The 24118-nt window shown below is 36.1% G+C and overlaps 1 protein-coding gene across 1 annotated transcript in view; it reads right to left on the bottom strand.

Moving 5' to 3' along the window:
* LOC108755047 overlaps positions 1-24042 on the bottom strand; it is a 31386-nt gene extending 7344 nt beyond the window's left edge. Inside the window, exons 1-14 of the mRNA XM_018497784.1 lie at positions 23287-24042; positions 14913-15105; positions 13778-13844; positions 11440-11504; positions 4127-11010; positions 3850-3971; positions 3630-3753; positions 3056-3519; positions 2859-2979; positions 2629-2759; positions 2404-2547; positions 981-2138; positions 473-897; positions 155-388 (exon numbers count right to left, since the gene is read on the bottom strand). Coding sequence (XP_018353286.1) covers positions 155-388; positions 473-897; positions 981-2138; positions 2404-2547; positions 2629-2759; positions 2859-2979; positions 3056-3519; positions 3630-3753; positions 3850-3971; positions 4127-11010; positions 11440-11504; positions 13778-13844; positions 14913-15082 — 10109 coding nt within the window. The 5' untranslated portion in view covers positions 15083-15105; positions 23287-24042. The remainder of the gene's footprint in view (positions 1-154; positions 389-472; positions 898-980; positions 2139-2403; positions 2548-2628; positions 2760-2858; positions 2980-3055; positions 3520-3629; positions 3754-3849; positions 3972-4126; positions 11011-11439; positions 11505-13777; positions 13845-14912; positions 15106-23286) is intronic.
* Between the last annotated feature and the right edge of the window lie 76 nt (positions 24043-24118).

The raw sequence follows: 24118 nt of genomic DNA, 5'->3' as shown, positions 1-24118 counted from the left end.
AGTCTACTAATCGTACTTGTCACATGTTTTAAAATTATACTAAGTGTATATGTTAATATAAAATTATAATTTTTATAAAATAATAAAAAAAATATATAAATGATACAATCAAATTATATATACAATTAACATTATCATACAAATATGTACAAACCTATGATAATGATGATGATTGCAATGGGAGCATTTATAGAGTCTTGTATCATGCATTCTCAAATGAATGCCCATTTTGTCGATCGCTATATTTTGATTCTCTTGACCCGACGACGGTGGAGGACAATGTGGACAATGGAAATATGGTTCTTCTGAATGTAGGGCCTTTAAGTGATACTTTAACATTGCCTCGTTCACCGTTAAGTAATTGCATTCGGCTACACCACATACATATCTATGGCAGAAAAGATATATAACTGTTAGAACACAATATCTCTCTAATATTTTATCTGTTGCAATTTTAATTAATATCACATACCTTTTGTGTTCCGGTACAAACTTTGGTATGCTATCGTCCGCCTCACTTTCCTTAACAGATTCTTTCGGTTTTGCGCCCATACGACCATTTTGGTGTGAGCTGCTCGCTAGATTCACCATCTTATCGAACATCTTTTCCTTTTTATCTAAACAAGGAACAGGATTGACCGGTCCGCTCTCGGGTACAGTCTCGTCTTTCGCGTGTAATTGCAAATGCCGGATAATGTTTGTCCGAACTTTAGTTGTGTAAGGACATACGGCACACTGGACTTCCCGATTGTAAATCGCTTGACGTGGTAATTGCTCTATTTCGTCAGGATTAAACGATAATTTTTCGTTATCCAAATTCTTTTCATTTTCCTGTTCCGTTCCAGACTTGTTAACACGTTTACGTTTCTTGTTTCTTCGATCGGCAGCTTCGTAAGGCTGTATAAATTAAATATGCAGGGATTATATAACAGTCTTTAAAAAAAAAGATATGCATATTTTTATATTAAAAATAGACTTACAACTGCTTGTACGATAAAGAGGCCATCTTTCGCTGGATTTGTTGGATCGGCAGGTACTATCCTTGTGTGGAAAAACTTGTGTTTTGACTTCATATGAGCCGTAGCTTGGTATGAAACCGAATATCTTAACTTACACAGACTGCATCCAAAACGCTTTAATCCATGAGTTTTTATATGTTCTAGAAACAAGGAAATTTTGACGGCACGTTTTTTACAATGCGGACAAAATAAATTTTGTCTAGGGTCTCCTAAATTGCACGTCTTTACATGCGCTTTCAATAAGTCCATGTTTTGCGCCGTGAAACTGCATTCATGCAAATAACCGCATTTATATAACTCGTGTCCGATACGGCCAGTATCTTTAATGTCATCCAAAGTTAAAGGCTTGTCTGGTTGAGCAGTCGCATTAGTAGTATGTGCTGGCGCTTTTTTGGATGTGCACTTCGTTTCGATAGTATCGCTGGATGCAACCTGCGCTTTATTTTCAGCTTCTGTCTCGGATAACACCAGTTCTGCTTTTTTCTTTACCTCATCCTCAGTCTTACATTGAGCGGCTTTCTCTTCGCTTTCCAAAATCTCGATATCACTATCTTCAGTTTTATCCGCGAATTTAGAAAACACATTGTCGGAATTGGATGTAAAATTCTTTAAAAAATCCGCGTTATCGAGAAGATTGGTATTTACGAATTCGTCGCTGCAATTGAATTCATCTGAGATTTTTAACGAATCGATTGCACTGGAATTATTCACGGACATATCCAATTTCGGTTCTTGAAGAATCTGATTTGTGGTGTAATCGCTTAATTTTTCCATCTCCAATTGGGACGGCTCATTTTTCAAAAGATTTTTTTCAACACTATTATTTGTATTTTTGTTGATATTAGAGAAAGACGTATCTATAGACTGCTTCGTTGAGATATTGGAAACATTGACGTTAACTTCTGTGCTCTTTAGATCACTGGCTGCCTCAATCAAAAGATCACTCTTCAAATTTTTTGGTTGATTAGACTGAGCTTCATTTAAAATTATTCCAACATTTGACAAAACTGATGTAATCTTTTTAGAATTGTCAGCGTTCAAATTAACATCTTCTTCATCTACTTTATCATCGAAAGTTCGTAAAATGAGTTGATGTATAACTTCTATCTGGCGCGATGGCTGAAATTAAGCGCAATTATATAATATATTAAACAAATTACTTATTAAAATACTTATATTATTTCATAGTGTGCCAAAAGAAAAAAATATTTTAAAAATTGTTCAAAATATTTAAGTTAAACATTAAATATGTATTTAAAAACACATATATATTCTAATAACTTTTAATATTGTAATAAATAAGAACTGATTCAAGATCGAAATAGTATGTTATGTTTTAATTAAGATATAATTTGTTTTAAATAATCAATTCCAATAACAATACCATTGGAGGAAGTGAACGTTCCAGAACCTGAGGCAATCGATCGTAATGAAAGGTGCTTAAATGCTGATGTATTTCGTTTAGTGTATCGGAACCATAAAAACAATATAAGCATTGGTATTTGCAAAATCCGTGCAACTTGTAATGCTATAAGTATAACAATAAAATGATATTTATAATTATTTTCGTACTCCTAACAGTATATACAGATAGGTGTAGAGTACATACAGATATAAGAAGTTCTATCGTGATATGAGTAGTGTTGCACACATGACATTTGTACACAAGATGACAAGATGAATGTTTTGTTCTCAAATGCGTCATAAACGCTTCAGGTATATAAAAGATTTTGTCACAATCTGAAAGTAATTAATACTAGTAATTGTGTAATATCCAATACACCAATACATTATATTAGCACATTTACATGTTACAACAATATTATTACGATTACATACCATCTTGTTTGCATATAAAAGGTAGTACATAAGCGTTACGATTAATGTGTTCCTTTTTCTGTATCGACTTCTGTTTCTTATCCAATAAATAATAAAACACGGTATTGGGATGACACATAAGCTTAATGAAAAAAAATTAGCAGATATTATTACTTCTTTTAATAACACAGATATACACAGTAATTAAAAATCGTTACCTGATGTTGCCGTACATAGGACGGTACAAAGGATCGATAAAAGCAGTAACCGCATTGATACCGGCAATGAATGTGTTTAGTTGCCAAGTGAGTTTTCATCTCATTCCAGTCGTTTGTAGATATGTAACAATAGGCGCACTTGTCATAATTATCTGTGCTCTTTTTCTCGCTAGCTTCTTCGTAATGTTTAGTATAGTGTTTAGAATAATCCAGGAGAAAGTCAGTAGTGAAAGAGCAATTATGGCTCATGCACTTGTAAAAATGAGCTAGCTTTGGCTCTGTCAGCATCCTCGCATACACTTCCATAGATTTCAACTTGATCGCGAAGGACGCAGGCGACGTGTCTTTAGAGTTGTTTAATACAGGCATACGTATTACCTTGATTTTCCTTGTTCTATAATTCAAAGTTGATGGACTAGTTGATGAACTTGTCAATGGAGCGGTCAGCGATTGCATCTTCGAAGCTACAAAAAATTCAATGTTAAATATACGCTTTGAGTAAAAAAAATTTATGTTAAATATATATGCCAGTGGATTTCACTAAGAATATTGGCAAATTCTTGGCAGGGCATACTTTGCAGATTGACTAGCGCTTGCGGTGAGATCTTTTTCAGTATTAAAGGTTGATTGGACTTCCTTAAAATAGATTCTTTGCTTTTCGTAGAAGATGTTTCCACCGCTTTACTAGTGTCATTTACCTAGAAACAGTAAAATAAAAAAAACATGATAATGAGATAATAGATGGAATTAAATGTCAAATGAAATGTCAGATGAAAACACTATGATTTACATACAGTAACACTTTCATTAGGATCGGATTCTGCAAGGCTCCTCACATTTTCGATCTTCAAAAACGAACATTCTTCCTCTGTATCCATTTTTAATCCATCTATCGCGCTATCTGATTGAGTTCCATCTATGAATTTTATTCATTAATATATAAAGAGATATATATCTCCGTTGAATACGTTCAGTAATCAGTGAATTAATTAGTAGTAAATTAATTAGCCTTGCATTTAACGTATTCAATTACTCGAAACATTTATAGCAGTAGCTGTTCAGATTACCAACCTGTATTAAATTCTTGCGAATCTTCTTGATTATCCAAAAACTGCGTCGGCATAGACAACATATCGCCGCTGAGTCGTCTGAATCTGAGAAAATTCTTGGGCGGACTGGCATTCTTGCTTGATGCCAGCATATTCTTCTCCGAACACTTAACATTTTGTTTTAACAAATGTTTGATACTGGCGATCGGCACAACATTCGGTGGTTTTGGGATCAACGACACAGGTTCAATCTTGATTTCTGTCTTAATATCGATCATTGACTCGGGCGGCACCGGCTCCAACGGTTTGACGTTCTGAAGCTGCGCGGCCAGCCTCTGTATCGTCGTCAACATCGGATCTCGCGATGAAGATGCGTTCATGCTCGAGGTTTCCTTCAGGATCATATTGACGTCAGTCTGCTCGGAATCTGATTGCTCGCTGCTGGAGTCCGATTCGAAAATTGGTGCCGAGCGCTCGTTGTCGCTATTTTCGCCGTCGCTCTCGTTGTCTTTGGATGGGTCCATGATCGCAAGAGGATCCCGAATTTTTACATCCACTTTGTCATCCACGTCATTTGTTACCTTTGATTTTTCAGTAGCCAATTGTTCCTCCATAAAAGAAAGAGGGTTACCTTGACTGCTCGACTGACTCGGGATATCCTCCTTGATGATTAGTTCTTCCTCGGTTTTCAGAGGTTCTGCGGATGAATTCACAAAAGGCAATGAAGGGTTTTCCTTTGTTTCCGGAATGTTCGCTGACGCATTACATTCAGGAACTGGACTAACAACCGCGTCCGTGCGCATTTTATCCTGCAATTTGTCTATTATAGACAAACCTGGTTTAGAATAGTTCTTTAACAAAATACCGATATTATTGGCGATCTCTTGCATCGTCTTTTGTCGCTCTCGCTGTATCTCCATTTCCTTATTTTCCAAATCAGGTGGGCAAACAAATACACTTAGATTACCGGTGCTCACAGATCCCTCCGATTCCCCTTGAGACAGTCTTGGGATTTCCTCGGTTTTTTCCTCCTTGACTTGGATATTCTCATTCGTTTTTTGTTCAGGTGGAATACATTCACTGGTATTATCATCGTTGTTCTCGGCCTCCATTATCCTTGCAATATCCATTAGCTCTTTACACTCCATAGCTTCAAATTCAAGAACCTGCGGCTTTGTTTCTACGGTGAAAGATTTCTCAGCGTTAACGGACGTCGACTCGTGCGATTGCTCACTGTTATTCGCAGCGTGTTCCGCTAATACAGTTATCGCCGACATATTAATCTTCAAGATCTCGGTATCCATCTGCTCTCGATGCCAGAACTCAACGTGGACCTCTATATTTTGTCGCTTTAGTTGTACATAATTACAACTGCAACACAAGTAGCCATAGATGCCGCCTTCTCTCGGTACAACATCTTCGGATGCAGACTCATTGAACGTTTTATTCTTGCGACATATCTTGTAATAGTGCGTCTTCATGGACGCTTTGGCCACCGCCTGGTAAGAACAATTGTTGCAGTGGAATCTGTATTCACCCGTGTGTGTAGTACAGTGCTCGTAGAATGCCTCGAGTGCTACGTCCGCTGCGCCTTCCGTAACAAAACAGCAGAATCTGCAGCGAAACTTGCATGATTGACTCATATCCATTGTGGTCACACCACGCTCAGCTTCCATAATCGCAGTCTTAGCGTCCGTCGACTTGAGACGCGAGATAAGCACTTCCATTCCGGGATGATTGATCTTGTAATGATGGACGATGTTTTTGCCCGTGAAGAAGCATAATAAGCATTTATATTTGTCCTGACCGACCCACGCATAATCTATTAGATGCTTGATATCTATTCTGCGATAGAGCTCCGTCATCAATTCATCGTAAACAATCTTTGGCGATTCCTTGAAAAACTTGTTTCCAGTAACGGCATTTGCCGAGATAAGATCAGCGTTACTTGAACTTACTTCCTCTTTTATGTCCATTTGTATCAATGATTTACTTTCTTCGATAGAAAGAAACGAGTCATTAAGTGTTTCTCTGTGCATATCTGAAGGCTCTGATAAACTAGTAAAGTTGCTTGAGTCTTTAAAATCTACATCAAAGCTATCCATATTTACAAACGGTTTAACCTCGTCTTCTACAGAATCTATATTCGCATGGTCGACAACATGATTGTCGTCAAGAACCTTTTCAAGAGTTTTCTCTGTTATAGGATCTTTATCTTTTAAGGGCGATTGATTAGCTTCTACAGTATCCGTCGAAATATTCGATTCGGTATTTATCTCAACATTTGTTTGAGCAATTTTGGAAGAAGCTGTCGAAGTAGCCTTCTTCTTTCTCTTTTTAGTAGTCAATCTGCCCATCTTCCAAAGATTTCCAGATTTCTTTTTCTTTTTTCTTATATAAGACTTTTTCACGTTCGGCTCGATAACTATTGGATCATTCGCGTCTTCTTCGAGGTCCGCCTCGTTATCCTTGTCGACCGATGTATTCTTCTCCGCTGTCGGCACCAATCCTACCAGAATGTTACTCAACAGTTCCTCTCTAGCAGTCGTTCTAGCTGAACCACTACTGTTCATTTTCTTTCGGGCAGTCGTGTTACTCGACATAGAAATGTCTGATATCACACTCTCCTCATCCGTGAATGATGAGCCGTCTTCACTTTTGTCGTCGGTGAGCGCAGACGACTTCTTTGACTTAAAGTTCCGTTTACCTGTGTTGTTGGTGTTTTTCCGTCGACTCGAAATAATCATCGTATCTATCGAGTCCTGATCAGATTGTTTTTCCGGTCGAAGAGAGATGTCCACCGCCGCGGTTAATTCAGACACGTCTATGCCAAAACTCTCATCAGACGAGCTGTCGAACATTATCTTACACGAATCTATCTTCGTAAGATCTGCCTTCTCCACAACTACTCGTGGTTCCTTAATAATGGCTTTAGGTAAAACGCGTTTAGATCTGCGAATTGTATCATTGCTTTCTTCACTGTGAGCTACTTCTTGATTCGAAGTAGTGCTGTTGTCAGTGGTGTTTAGCAACTTTTCTGTTCGCAAAGCCAATGGTTGATCCTCTTCACTGTCGGAACTTAGAATCGACTTCTTTGATTGTAAACTGCGAGTCCGTTTGGCGTCCTTGCTTTTAGCTTTTGATTTCGACTCTTCCACGTTACGGGACCTTAAACTCTTCCTCTTAGTGTTATTTGCTGCCAGCTCGTTCGTTTCAGTATTGGATTCAGCAATTTTCTTCTCAGCAATACTCGATGTCTCCTCTTTCTTAGAGTTCGATAATCTGCACATTCGATGACCTGTCGCCGTTACTACACCCTCGCTAATAAACATTTCCCTGATATCTTCTTGCAACATCTCTAGAGAATTTCTTCTCTTTGTTTTTATCTTTGGTTTATCAATTGACACTTCCTCAGCTTGGTTTGTAATATCGGAAATGACAGATTGCGTTGTCGAATCCTTATCTTGATCCAAATGTTCTATATTACTTTCTGTATCATCCTGATTCAGATGTTCTATACTACCTTCTGTACTGTCCTTTGATTTCTCTAGAATGGTTTGATCAACCTGATTATCCTGATCATCTTTAGTTTGTTTCTTCTCTTTATCACTATCTTTTAATCTACTACTCATTTGTTTTTCGCTTTCTGGCTGAATATCAGTATTTTCATTATCGTTTTCTAATCGATCATTCTTATCACTTTTCTTTTCTAATTGCTCATCCTTATTTTTATTATCTACTTTATTATTTACTTGAATGTACTCCTCGTCACGACTTTCTGATAAATCATCGTTTTTCTTCGCAGTAATATCTTCAGTTAGTTTTTTGTTCAAATTATTACTGGATGCTGTTACCTCGAGATTTTCTTCCGAATTTTTAGGATCAGTGGAAATTGCAGAAACCAGCTCTCTCGCATCATTCGTGTCAATGTTGGTACTTAAAATACTGAGCCTCTCGGCAAGACATTCATCATCCGAGCTGTCCGACATTATCACTCGCCTCTTTTTCTTGACTTGAGTCTTTTTCGCTTCAATTGTTTCATCCTTGTCCGAACTACTTTCGGATTCGGACTCGATGATCTTCTTAATCTTTTTGAAGTTTTTCGCCTTTAATACTTCCCCAAATTTCTGTAACAATTTCGCGTGTTCGACTAGTTTCTTGCCCTCACCGGATTCAAACGACTGCTTGATTAGGGCTTCAATCCATTCCTTCGTCACCGTTTCTTTAGATTTCGATCTGTCCACTTCTGACTCCTTCGTTTTACCCTTTTTCGTGATATGTCCGGATTTGGAATTGTTCGTCGCTGAGTCTGCTTCGCCAATTCTCGTCTCGTTTTTGTCAGACTTTTCGAGAGATGATGAAAGACTCTTTTCTTCCTTTGCAACATTATTTTGTTGGACTCCGTGTGAATTCTCCGTTGCACGATTACCGTCGCTACTGCTGCTCACTTCGGCACTCTCAACGTCTTTGCTGTCAGCGTCTTTTCTCTTATTCTTGGAATACAATTTATTGCTTTTCTTTTGCTCTTTATTTTTATTGTTCTTTACACGCGATAATTTAGACGAAGCGCTTTCAACTTCCTTCTCTTTAATAATACGATTTAATTGCGCTGGTTCTGGTCGCTTGATTTTAGGAATTTTGAACTTTTGCAGAATAGAATTTTGACTGGCCTTTGTATCAATCACACCGTAAAGACTTTCTAACGGTGACTGCATTCTGTCTTTAGGAAGCTTATCCTTTTCCTTTTCAAGTGATTTCTGAGATTTTTGTTTCTCCTTTGTTGCCGGCGTTGTTTTTGTGCTTGCCGTTACTAGCCGTTTCCTAGGATCCCTTTCATTAAGAACACTGTCTTTGGTTTTGGTTGACGTGTTCACGATATGTTTATCTTTGGAAAGGCGCGGATCCCTTGCGGAAACACCGGTCTCTTTGGCCAGATCTCTGGCACCTATTGTGTTATGTTCTGTACGAACTCGTGGATCTCGACTCGGGAAACGATTTAGATTCTCTCGATCAGAGTGGCCATCCCATGACCAATCAGATCGGCGCCCATCACGATTAAAACCAGGCCTCAATTCTATCCTATTTCTCTCGTAGTATCTGCTCTGATTTATATTACTCCTATCTCTATCACGCGCTGTCGTACCCCAAGGACAAGGCGTGTTGGGTCGTGGATGTGAAGCCCCTGTAGTACTCTCCACAACTGGAATTCCACAAGGAATCACATTTTCATAAGAAGGATTGGAACTTTCCCATGTCGGTCTTAAATGCGGATATTCCGTCGGTCCGCGATCGACAAGATCGTAAGTTGTTTGATTTATTTGATAGCCTCTGTATTGTGACGAAAATCCGGGTGGCATCAAAGGGGATATATCTTCCCGAACATTGTCTGGTCTTATCACGTGACTCATATCCGGTCGCACCGTGGGATTGAGCAACGGTCTAGGAGGACCAGCGGCTAGAGTCGGCGGAAATTGATTTTGCCTAAATTGCGGTTCCATCGGACGTTGAAAGGGATGTTGAGTGGGTTGCAGAGGTGGATTGGTCATTCCGCCATAAGAGGAAGGTGTCCACTGATTGTTGCCGAATTGATCACTAGTAGTTGTGGGAGAGCCCCAATGTATCTGATTCGCGTGCATATTGTAATAGTCGTTACCTATCACAAATTCGTTCTCCGGTCTAGACAGACTCGCATCTTTTCGTCCTTCCGATGGTAAGCTGGAACGTCTCTGATACAACGAAATATTTCTCTCATCTGATTTGCTTGCGGTGTTATGAATAACTGTTATCTGAGATGGGGCTTCTTCAGAAATAGTAATCAGTTTATCTTTCGCGCTCTCATGAGAATGAATGTCACGTTGGCGAGGATGTCTTTCGTAATTATCCGCATAACGTGGTTCTTGAAATTTAGAAAATAGTGCTTGTGGTACCGATCGGTGAGAATCATTTGATTGACGAGGTGGCCCGATCGATGAAGTTACTTTCACAGGTGAAACTCCTGTTGTATTTGGCAAACTTTTTCTAGAGGTAAGCTTCTCTTTCTCCGATATTGAATTCTTTGATATTTGGTCCGTATTCTTTTCTTTAGCATTTTCATTGGTTTTATCGCCATCGCCTTCGTCATTTAATAATTCCGCCAGATCTTCCATGGACAATAGAGGCTCACGAGACAAAGGCGGCGGCGAGAACAAAAGCGGTATCGATGGTGGTTTCGATGGTGGTGGTTTCAACGTGCTGTCATTCGATCTGGGCGATGTGGGCTTAGGTTTAGCAAACAATATTTCGGGGTCAGGAGAATTAAGTCTTACTTCAGGAACGTTCACAGGTGATTCCGATCTAGAGCAACTGGCCATTATGTCTAAAGTGAGCTTATTTTTCTCTAAAACTGAAGACAATCGTCTGGAACCACCAAGAGAAGGCACCGGGACAGTCGGTATGTCTTGCGAATCTAACGTATAATTTCTGCTGTCGCTGACTTTTTGCGGCAGACTATTACTGATTAACTTCGCAGCAGTCGTTACATCGTGACTGGTAGCAATTGATAGCGAAGACTGCCGATTTCCATTATTTCTTGAGTTTTGTCTTTCCGATTCTTCTAACATATCCCATTCATTAAACGTAACTTCGTCCGGATTAGAATCTGGTGACGAGATGGTTATAGTTTTTGTATCCGAAAGCGTAATAACCGGTATAACTTTGGAACATTGTTGTTCTTCTGGTCTTCGATTTCTGTTCTTCAATTTCGGGTTACGCTCCATAGGAATTATTATAGGCAGAATTTGGCAATCAGGACTGGAAGATCTTACGGTATCTGGACTCTGTGGCGTTTCCTCGATTCCTTCTTTATCATTCTCCGCGTTTGTCGATATCACTTCATTGCAATGATTTGACTTCGTTTTCATCGATGAACTAAAAATCACAAACTCACTTTCTTATTTACCGATTTTAATATTTATTATATATTTAAGAATCATTACTTGTCAATATATGATGTTACTATTTTAGTTCTGTTTATGATTGCGTTTCAAGACTGTAAAAGATTTCGAAGATAATCGTGGATTACACACACACGCGCGCGCGCGCACACACACACACACACACTCACACATATACATGATTGCATATATATGTATAAATTTATACCAAGATATTTAAGTACTGAGATCCCACTTTGACTGAATGTAAAATTTCTCTTACTTAATTAGATTAAAAAATCATTATTCATGAATTAGTTGCAAAGGACAATGATATTATATTATTTAACTTTAACATACGTATAATGCAATTATTTGCACTTTCTTGCAATTTGTTTTAAATACTGATGGACATAATACTTACGTCGAAGGTTGCGACGTGACGTCATCGTTTTGCTTAAATGACAATTGTAAACCGGATCCATTTCCCTGAAACTCAAGTTGAATTAGAATAATTAAAATATCAAACATCAAACATGCACTACGAAAGCCTGAAAATACAGTACAAGAAAACAACGAAAATAATATACAAGTGTAAAGAATCAAGGATTAAATGAGCGGTTACTATAATATAGAATCAAAAGATAAAGAAAAACGTGTATATCATATAATTATGTAAGGTGCTTTTTAAAATGCAATTGAAAAAAAAGCAAAATTTGCATCGAATTCTGTCAAATAATAAGAACGTATGCTTTTAAAATCGTATCGTTTGAAACAAATAACATGTGCGAAACACAATCCTAGATTCTTCATAATATCAACTACATAGATTGACAAGAATACCATAAAATCCCAAAGTAAACATTTAATTTATATACTATAAGATAGAAGATAAACTATAGAAACATTATATCGAGAGAGAATTCATGTACACTATTTCACCATTCCATATTATCAGAACATGTGTATAAAATATACTATTCAGAATAAATAAATAGTAATTTTCCTTAAACGCGCTTGCGGTTGTGCAAGATATATAATGTTATATTTATTATATAGAAGAAGGTCGACGATAACGACACATTACTCTAAAGATTAAGGGAAAGTTCTACTTTGGAGGATAAAAAAATCGATTTTTTTTTTTACATTTTTTGCATCTCTAGAATATGACTGTAAAAGAATTTTACAATATTCAAGATGTTAAGGCAATTTATGACTTGTTGAATTGGATTTTGCACCGATCGAAAATCAAGTGAGCTCAACGATATTATGCGCAAAACAAGCAAAAATCAAAAGAAGGGCTCAAATGCAGCAAAATTTGTTCTTCGAACAGGAGAAGAAATTGACTTATAGGCCAGAAATCGTTGATTAAATGTAAGTTGCAAAATATTGTAGTTAACTAGAATCATTATCATAAAACTTTATTTTTTCTCGAATCCATATTTTTCAAACTGGCGGAAAATGTATAGCTTCAACCAATCATCCGATTGATTTGAAGTTTTTTCTCACGTAAAATAGACAATTTTTTATGGATCTAAAAACGTGATAAATTTTCCAAAATAAAAAATCAATGAAATTATTAAAAACAGGTTGAAAATGAAACAAGTTCGTGAAAATAGACTATTAATTTCAAATGATTGCCATTCTGTAAATTTTCAAATTTTTCAAATGAAATGTAGTTCATTGGCTCCACAAATGTAACATATTTTAATAATTTCATTGATTTTTTTGTCTCAGATAAATTGTCGACAGCCAGGATTTCCCGCCATGTACGCGCGCTGTATGCTCTGATGCATCCCTATGCTATAGTCGCCATTTTTTATATTCCTAAAAAAAATTATTTGTACGCTGAAATATATAAAACATAATATCAGAACATTATTTTGATATCTTCTTCCTTTCCTTATGAAAAAAATTAGTAAAAAATATATAAATTTTGAACCTCTAAAGTAAAATCTCCCCTTAAGTTACTTTATGATCTATCTTATAGACAGTGCCGATTTGTGCTGCATCCCGATTTTATATTTAAATTTATTATGTATTATGAAAAATAAGAAAAAAATTAATGATTTAGGAAGATACAAACATATAAAATGATGTAATGTTATAATATAGCTATTATTATTTAAACTACGCAATTTGCAAAAGAAAATCGTACGAATTTTATTTTTTGCATTTATAGAATTAATATCAATTTTGTATAGAAACAGACCACAAATATATGAATTTTTACTTTAATCATATAAACATATTAAATTTTTATCAATATTAATAAAATACAATAGCTAGTTTCCAAAGAAATAAGGAGGTATTTCTCTTCAGAAGATCTACATCGGTATCGACGACTTTCGTTTAATATATAATATTATTTTATATAAAATAATGTAACAGAATATAATTTTAATTTTTGATAAACGTACTTCAACTTTTTTTGACAAAAATGAAGTTGAGTTCGTTCAAAAAAATTTTTAAGCAAACGACCTATTATAATTGTTTTGAGCAAAACATTCAGAAACACATGTACAGAAAATATGTAGAATATAACTAACAATATAGACAAAACAGCAAAAAACAAAATATGTACGAACAGTGTTCTCTAATGTTCAATTTTCCAAAAAATCCAAGACATAAATATACATACATTTAGCAAAAAATTGTTTTAAAACTTTTAAGAAACTCTGTAGTTTGATGATCTTATTCAAAACATTAACAGGAATCAATTTTCATGTGTATCGAAATAATGGATTTGTCGGTATATCTACCTTTTCTACTTTGTTGTACAGTTTCTGTAAAACATCCTCACATCGCTGCAGCGTCTCGATCTTCAACCTATTTTGTCAATAATATTCTAATTAATAATCGAATAGCTGAAGCAATATTTTTAATAGATCACTTTTTACTAATGAATTCGTACGCTCGAGTATATAATCGAGTATATAATCTTTATAGATATTGAATTTTTGCATTGTCAATTTAACCTTAAGAAAGTAGCTGAGATGGTCACGATATCCTAAATATAGTTTAACAAGAGAACTAACTGACTCCTTCCAATTTTAATAAGCTTTGGATATGTTAAAATGTAGACAAAAATAAAAGACATGTTTTTTATACGTATCTTTTTATATACATTTCTTTCAAAAAAATCGTTTTTAAGAGTAAATATCAAAATTATGCCAAATAGAAAAAATGTTTTAAATAAAAGTTGAATAATTTCAAGAATACTTTATATTTAAATAAATATTTTCAAACAATGTTAAGAATCTTTATCTTAGATCGCACACTTATGTGAGAATATATTGAATTATTTAAAGCAATGAAAATCCAGCTTCGACCGTAATAGGCATTTAAATTTCTAGTATTAAAATATTTTCAATTTTTTTCATAAAATAAGAGATAAGTTTTTTCTTTATATGCATTGAGTCGCATATTAAAGAAGTAAAAATCTCTTTTGAAAATTACATTTTTCTTTCAGAATAAATATCGCAACTATAAGAGAAAGAAAAAAAATGCTTTGTAAAATAAAACTTGAATGGTTTCAAGCGAATATTGTATAATAAATATAAAAAATTTATTCAAATAAAAAAATTTGTTTAATTTTTCAAAGTTATTTTATTTAAACAAATGTTTTATGATCATTATAAAGTATTTATAAAATCGAACTTCTATTTAAAACTAATTAATTTTTTCTATCTCGCATAGTTTGAATGATATTCTTTCTAAGAGAAAAGAAATCGATTTTTTTCAAGATTTTTATTTCCTTAACATGCTTTAGCACATATAAAAAACATATCTCTTATTTTTATCTGTATTTTAACATCCAAAGCATATTAAAATCGAAGGTCAGTTGAAGCTCTGTTCCTTTATAAGTCATCTAACATGAATTTCCATTCAACATACTTTCGCCTGCTGTTTGATAGAATTCCGTGCAGACTCTCCATTTTCTGCAGTTGTATTTCCCTTGTTTGACTGTCCTTGTCTTTAACTGAGTTCTGCAGTCTCTCGATCATCGCTTCTAGAAATGGAATGTACTTTTGCATCTCTGCAAACTTTTTGTCGTATTCGTCCATCTTGTTCCTTGCTTTCGGTATACCTGCGTTCAGATAAAGAAATACGTCGTTCTTTTATAACAGTGTACAATTATCGTTGTATTTTTTTATTCGTCTGTATATCCGTTAGACGGAATCAATCGAATGCTCGCTTTTCCGAAACTCCTCGTTTTATTTCTATTTATTTTTATTCATGATGTAAGAATACAAAGTGTTTCATTGCGCATGATGATGGTAGAATTCGGAACAGCTAATCAAAATTTAGCCTCAAACGGCGCGACTGCGCAACACAATGTGCGCATTCCGATATTTACTATCAGTGCCGAAAATCTATAGCGCACGTAACACATACTATATAATTTCAGGAGTGAATATAGGAACGCACCTGTTATCATCGCGACAATATAATAATTTAAAATTAATCTATCGTAGATTATTGCTTTTTGCATTTGTAGCAACTCTCTGATTGGTCAACACTGCGTATCTCGGCAGCGAAACACCTTGTATTCTTACATCATGTTTCTATTCATAAGAAATATTCTGTTCGGAATCGAATTTTAGATAGTTCCAATATGTGTGCGATATATCTGCGCGCAAGAGCCAATGGGCAAAGTTAAGCCCATTGTGTTCACGATGCTAGAAATCGGTTCCAGATCTTGGATGAAGAAAGAATCGACAAATCGCGTCGCATTGGATCATGTGACCAAATTGTTCAAATGTGATTTGTTGATTTTTTCTCTGTCCGAAATCTCGGACACAAAATGAAAAAGTTCCGAGATATACAAGTAATATTAAAGTCATATTAAAGGGCTACTTAAGCAAAGTCGAGTGATATATCGCTTATCTTGGAGAAACATCGGGAAACGTGGCAGAAATCGTTATCTGAGACAATAAAATTAAAAATTGTTAGATAAAATATTCCGCGAATTAAACAATAAAAACAATATTATTTAAAAAAAAAACCTATTTGTTTTGTATCAGATTCTTTGCCGTACGTAGCTTGAAAATTCTCCTCTAAATTACACGTGTTTAAGCAACAAAATATTTGCCGATTAATTTCCGGGATATATTGATGTCTTAGTTAACAATTTGTTTATTAATAAATGTGATAACGTTATTAGTTTTATTGATTTTTCATCATAATGTCTCTCATGTTTCTCCAAAATAAGCGATACATCACTCGACTCTGCTCAAGTAGCCCTTTAATGCAACATATAATTTGTACATCTCGAAACTTTTTCATTTTGGCCGAAAAACAGCTCCAACTTAACATCCTCATTTTTTAAAGGTCACTAAAAAACAAACACGTCACTATCTCATTTCAATATTCCACACGCACCGGTTCTCGTAAATGCGCAAGACAAAAAATGTTTTCTATTCCGTCTAGCGGAATCTTACGCCTATAAATAATAATTTTTGTAAATTTTATACATTTCATGAATGCACTTACGTCGAAATAATTGTTGTAACAGCGCGTGAAGTTTGAACTATTGTCGCTTGCGCGCGCGCGCGCGGACGAGAGCGCGACATGGTTGAATGATTTCGCTATTAATTATTTATCTTCATTCGTCGAATGTAAAGAAGTATATTCTTTCATTAACAAAGCTTTTAAAAGACGTTTAAAAGATTTTTACCGGCAATCTCATAATCTTTTGCGAGGGGTCCTAAATAATTTCGCTTTCAAAAGAGACTTTCGGTAAATGCTTTGAATGCCGTTTGCTTTATTTCGATTCCTCGGTAAGCCGGCAAATGTTTCGGATTGAGCACGTAAACACAAGTCTCTTACTTTCCGCCAATTAATGCCGTTACGTTAATCCGTTTACTTATTATACAATGGCGTAGCATAATGCTCATCAAACGTCGTTTATAAACGCTAGATGCGCCACAATTTGCTCACAATCATCATCGAAGCGCCAAAGGGCACAGTTCATAACTCTATTTTCTATTTTCAGAAAGGAGATTTGTATCTTCCGTTGAATCAAGGTACCGGTTAAATTGGAAGTTCGATTGATGAATATTATATATCGTAGAAATGCATCGCTGTTAATATAGATCACAACCCCCAATTGTGCAAGATCATTGTAGCATCGTTCACGCTGCCGCGCGTTCGTTAGATTATATATATATATATTTTTTTTTTACATATATATATATATATTATTGTGTATATATTGCGTGGCGATCAGGCCATACATTCAATTTCTCTCTTTTTCTCTTTCTCTTCCCCACGTTCCATTTTCGTAGGATAACGGAGCGAAAACCGCACAACGAACGCGCAAATATCACTCCTTGTCCAATGCGAGCGTTCGTTTCACTCAAATTTTTGTAAAACTTCTCCGACGTTCACACAGAGTTGAAATGCCGGGAACGTCCTTCGGCAAGCGTTCAATCTTCGTCAAAGGGACTGAATGACGATGCCCCGCACTTCAACCGCGTACACCTTACTGACGATCGATTATTTTCCAACGATTCTGTACGCTTTGTCACCGCCGTTGTTCGCATTGCATACAGGGTGAACCATAACGCACTACATTGAATGCTCTTATAAGAGAAAATGATTTGGTCGAATTCAACTCTGTAACACTGCTTTATAAAAATATTCTCAACTTGTGAGACTGGCAACTCTTGGTTTTTATTAGGATAGCTATCGTATATTTATTGTGTGATTTTAACCAAGTAATCGCAATTAATTTCGCGAACAAGCACGAATTTGTAATTAGTTATTCAGTAATATGATTATAAGTTCCAAAAAATCACATAATTTTGAAAAAAAAAAAACGTTATCATGTGTACAATACTTCACACGTTTATTATACGATACATGCGGAACACCATGTATATCAATATACGCAGTCGCATTAAACGTACGCACGTAAGTGATATCCCTAGTTTTCGTTGTAATAAACGTAAAAACTTTTCCACTAAAGCTATAGCTAATCATGGTGATGCTACAGGTGTAAGAGATGGATATTGATCCATCAACCCTTTTCACGCACAATACTGGAGCGTCTGTTTGTCACATAAAAGCAATATTTTCGGTGTTTTAAAAACAGCTTTCCCTTAAATAACCGCTATATTATTAATTTATAAAATTAAAACCTTTGTTTTAAGATATATTTGTAGATTTATGTGTTACCGTATAATTTTCTTAGATGTATTTATAGATTTAAGGTATCACCGTAAATCTATGAATACATCTAAGAAAATTGTTTTAATTTTACAAATTAATTGTAGCCAGTTAAAAATATATTTAAACATCTATTTATATGTCGAATGGTATATGTTAGAATAAAATGTAATTCGGAAAGATTATCATTTATAATAATTCGAATAATGCGTGAACAGCGTATGGTTCAATTCGAAAAAAATTGATTTGCTAATGTGTGACTTAAGAAGAAAAATTATAAGTATTTCTTGCAAGTGTAGCGTATCGTTAAATAAATATATATTATTTAAGCAACAGTAGAAAAAACATTATTGCTTTACCAAGCAACATTTATGCACGATATACCAAATGCATAATCATGAGGACAAATTATAAATTATAAAGCAAATACGCGCATGCATGCAAACACACACACACACACCGCGCGTGCGCGCGCACACACACATATTCCTAAAAATGATCACTCAACTGTTAAAAATTTGCTTAAAATACACAATTACATTTTTTTTTTTTTTTTTTTGTTAAAATAAAATCTTTTGAAATAATATTCTATATACATGTATCTGGATTTAAGTTTTGCAAAGTTTAAATTTCAGACTTTTATACAAAACGTTTAAACAGTTTTATACCAAACGCCTAGATACGCTTTTATATATAAAACACTTAGGAAGACTTCTTGCATCATGAGTGAATAAATAGCAATATTGCAGCAATATATATCTTCTTTACAAACGTGTATTCAAACACAGATATTGCGGCCACAATAATTTGTGCCGACGGGATATTATGCATGAGTGGGCTGCATAATATACAGCGGAAATATCAAAGTTAAATTTGCATTAAATGTACGTGTCATTGGATAAAACATTATTTGATTCTTTCAACATATGTGTTGCTAGGAATGGTCTATTAGTAATTACTATTAGTAACACATTTCAGAAAATATAGAATTTTCATTTTTCTTTTCACCTTGAACAAATCTTCAATGTGAAATTTAATTTCACACACTGTGTGCCAAGATAATAAATCTTGAAACTTAAAAAATCATAAAATGACGCCGCATTGCACTTCCATTATTTGTGAAGCTCGTGTATCCACCATGTAGTTAGAAAAATACAGTTTCCACTATTTTGCACAGTCTTCTGTGATAAACGCACGCACATGATAAATTCACATCACAACACATAAATTTATTAATACAAGATAAACATATTATATTATCACATACTTAAAATAAGTACACATTAACTGAAAGATCAAATTTAAAATTATCTTGTAATACCTAATATATTTCACAGAATTTTATCATTTACTTCAGGAATCTTCCAAAAATTATTCAATGTGCGCTGTATATGTAAAAGACTATTTACAGACCTGCAGGCCAATTCTGTAACTCTTAACGCAAGTTTCGTCATCCTTATATAACAAAATTTACATTAAGAGTTACAGAACAGACTTTTTAGCTGAACTTCCTGTGCACAGTTCATCTTTCCTTTTTTTTTCTCCAACATGAAGAGAAAAAGAAAGAGATGAATTGTGCAAAAAATATTATATTTCTAAGGCACTATGAGTATTCGCGCACCCGCCATTTTTAGTCCTTTCGTCACTCTCTTGCTCTTCTTTCCTTAATCCTTTGTTCTCTCTCGACTCCACCGTTGAGCTGAGAAGATAGAAAAAAAAAGAGAAAAGATTGAAGAGACAAAAAGTGAGGAAAGGACTAAAAATGGTGGATGCGAATACCTATATTCTAGAGCCTTTCCAGGCAAAACGAACAGATAAGACGCCATATTTGATTTTGGCGAAAATCTACAGTCAACAGAGATCGCAATAAAATTGTGATATTTCTATTCAGACTGAAAATATCAAAGCAAGATGCCAGTCGTCGAAAATCATTCATCGGAAGCCAGAAATATTTGAAGTTGAGATAAGTAGATTTGGATTGTAGCCTAAGTTGTAGCAGAGTTTTAATTTTGATAACCTCTAGAAACACTTTCTCAAAACAGTTGGAACGAAAATGTGATGTTCATCCCGTTGGAAGTAGAGCACGTAAAATCAATCCATATGAATCAACCATAGGTCACATCCATATATTCACTTTATTCAGACATTACTAATAAGCGAATGAAATATTCACATACGTACCATAATATCATATCCTGAAGAGCCTATCAAAATTAATCGATGTCCACAATCAGTTGTAGGCACTTTATCCAAAACATCTTCTATCAAATTATCCTCGCTGCATATTACTATGCATCTCAATGTGCACAGTTTCAAAGAAATGGAGAGACAGAAGCCAAATGGAAGCCTTCTTTATGGTTTAACGCTACCAGTAGGTGGCGTAGGTTTCTATCATGGGGGCGCCACTTGAATAAAAAATTCAGGTTTTCTGAACAACCGAAAGTTTTCATGAATTTTTAATAAGGAAGGCAGTTGCCATTTTTATCACGTGACTGTCCAAGTATTCAGATAGATACGTCGTTAGATCGTAACTCGAGAATATTTTAAGTGAATCTTAACAAAGCATCACGATGTCTAGATGGCATCAACGTCATGACGAAGATTTTGGATTGTTCGCTGCGACCAAGATGGCAAGAAGACCAAAAAGCTATTATAAAGAATCTCGACAAGCTCTATTATAAAGAAATTCGACAAACTCAAAAACATTCTGAGGAATATAATAGCACAAGATACAAAATCAATTTTAATATCAATCTAAAATTTAATATCAAATATTAGGAGTTTTTTATATTTAATTAACATATATGTATATATGTTAATTAAAGCTAATATGTTAACACACATAATTTCTATCAAATCATGCTATTGGAACAATTATTTAAAATAACAAAATTATATGTACAGAAAATTTGGAAATGTTCACAAATTGATTTTTTGCATATTACGATGCTCGTTTCCTCAACGCTACAGAAAATAATAAGCTTTTTGAAAATCTTAAAATTTTCTCGAATCTTCCAAAAACACAATGTTCGTTGTAAATGATTTGTTACACTCATAAAAATAATTACAGTCGATAACACGTCACTCGCTGCGTTACGTAAACTACGTCAATGGCGAATTAATAAAATTTGTATAAATTGCGAAGAAAGCCTTTCTCTCTGTCCCTCGCTTTTTTCGTGTTGTACAAAATTCTTCGACGATGCACAATAAACCACAATAGAGCACAAGCAAAAGGCAATATTGCCTCTCCTACGAGAATGTTACAGAGCTGAAAGTCTCTCGCGTTAGAACTACGAGTCAAAGTCACGCCGCATAATGGCGACTGCATTTGAGATTTGCTGCTAGGCAAACGAACAGTGGGATCGAAAATTATTTCGAAACGTACATTGTTACACAAGGCTCGCAATATTACAAATCATGCAAAAAAAAAGTGAATTAAATTAATAAAAATCTACTTCATATGAAAAAACATTGATTGCATCCTATTGCAATCTCGATGAATAGCAACAAAATGGATTATAACAATCGACACAATCGCCGTCTAAATACCTGTCTAAATTCTTAGCAATACAAATTGAAGAACCGTAGTGGTATATAAACAAAGGACAATAGAAATGAACGCGATCCGACATCAAATCTTACAGACATTGCCTCCGAGAAAAGAAAAGAAAGAGAAAGAAACACCTAAAAAAATAAAATAAAATAAATAAATAAATAAGAGGCGATTTTATTATTTGCACACCTGATATAGATCATCACCCTTGAAGACTGATAGCCGACAGTGCGTCGATTATCTCCTGTTTCTCGGTACGATCCTGCGTCGGCTACGTTCTAGCCCTCTGTCTTTCTTTCTCTTTCTTTCTCTCCCTGCTCCGGCAACGAACGTATAACGAACGTTTCATCGACGCGACTCTCTCCCCGCTGCCGTACCAACATACACAAAAGCAACACCACGCACAATAACAGCAGTTACGTCGGTACTGGGGTCTACTAGACGAGACATTTCCTTCTTTCGTGGTTTCTTGCGCAGCGCTCTCTATAGCTGTTTGCAACGCCGGCACGGAGAACTAGAGCACCGACGAAGACAAGCAACGAGTTTCGGCGTTAACTTGTGCCAACGCCCAGAGACACTCGACAATCCGTCGTGGCATCGGCCCATCGAAACAGTCGTAACAGTCGTAACTGTCATAACCGTTGCAACTGGCGGTGCTCGAAGCTCGAAACGTTGTAGAAGGCGAAAGCGCTATCCAGCAGTAACAATCGCGGCCAGCAGAATTGTACACTTAACAATTTGTGCATTTCTTTTGTATACCGTGATTTACCCCCCCCCCTCTCCCCCCCGACAAAAAAAAAGAAAGGACAATCCAAATTCGCTTCCTTCCAATATAGCGTTCTCGCTCTGTTTATCTACCTTACTGATCTATATAGATCTATTTTATTATGCTGAGAGCTATACATCATGCGTATTTTTGCGTATTTTCGCAAAAAGAGAAGTCGGCACTCGCAACTTTTCCTCGCGACGTTCTTGCCAGCAACGAATGACACGTGCCTCTGCCGGCGTCGTCCATCTTTCTCTCCTCGTTCACGAAAACGAGGTGACATTTCCTTTTCTTTCTATTTCAGATATCTGAGATTTTTCACGTACAAAAATTCCCCAGCAGATGTTACCCCTAGGGGGAAAATTGACCAAAGGCTCTCAAGTATGCGACGCAAATTCCTATCGATTTCCATCGCGAGGTTAACGCGACGATTTCCTGCGCACATCTGGTCATCTGCCGAGGTTTCATTGACATTTCGCGTGGAATGTCCCGCTTCTCTCTGCCTGGTCCGCTCGCTTCGGAAGATTCGCCGTTGCTCATGTTTCATATGTTAACGAGAACCAACTATCACATACACAACATGCATACACATTCAGACGCTAATAAACGTACGATTATTTTTGCGATCTGGTGGACGGAAAAAAAAAAAAAAAAAAGTGGAAAATCTATTGTTTTATATGCTCTTCCAGCTGACGATCGATCTTAGCGATTCGAGCGCTAAACGACGGCAAGCCATCCTAAGCCATTTTATCGCGCAATAAAATATTGCGTCTATTTACCGTTACGTGAATTGTGCAGAAACGAGTCCCGGCAATTCACCAGGTGCAACTATTCAGATACCCCTCCTTCGGATAACCTCCTGTTTCGGGCCAGATGAATCGTTGATTCCGGTCAGTCGTCCCTCAATCCAGCTCAGCCTGCCTCAGCCTGCCTCAGCCGCATGAATCATCCGATCGACCACTGGCAACTCGCTTGGTGTACCTATCGGAGGACGAGCATCCGAACTAGCTTGGCAGCCACCACGTTGGGACGATTCAGAACAATTACTGCCTACGATTGTTCCACGTCGTCCGTCTACAGCATGTTCCATCGATTCGGAACTCTCGGATTCGAGTATAAAGGAAACGAGTTAGTACGAGCGACGTTATCGTGCCATCTCACTTGACTACGAGGCGAGACTTCGAGCGAAAAAAAATTATTTAGGCTACAGTCTAATCGCAGTTCCGACCTTGCTGCGCGACGTTGCTGCACGTAATGTAGCGTTTCTCGATAGATTACGTCACCAGGGCCATCCTGCCTGAACGATCGCGATACCCGCGGCTTAATCGTTAATCCCACGATCTATGTAGTTTATCGGTTTCGATTTCGCATCACCGAAAGTTCTCCCTGCGTCTCTCACGATAATCGACGCAGATCCGACGTCACGATGGACACTTTCGACGAAAGAGGGGCGCCACGACGCCAAGGACCGATAGTAGCAATATTGGAGCACTGCGATGTGTTATGGACGATTCATCATTATTATACATATACATATACCTTATATATATATGTGTGTGTGTGTGTGTGTGTGTGTGTGTGTGTGTGCGTGCGCGTGTGTGCGTGTGCGTG

This window comes from Trachymyrmex septentrionalis, unplaced genomic scaffold (assembly GCF_001594115.1).
Source record: "Trachymyrmex septentrionalis isolate Tsep2-gDNA-1 unplaced genomic scaffold, Tsep1.0 scaffold83, whole genome shotgun sequence".
Taxonomy (NCBI): Eukaryota; Metazoa; Arthropoda; class Insecta; order Hymenoptera; family Formicidae; genus Trachymyrmex; species Trachymyrmex septentrionalis.
The sequence above is the reverse complement of the archived record's forward strand: the minus strand, read 5'-3'. Positions and strand labels throughout refer to the sequence as shown.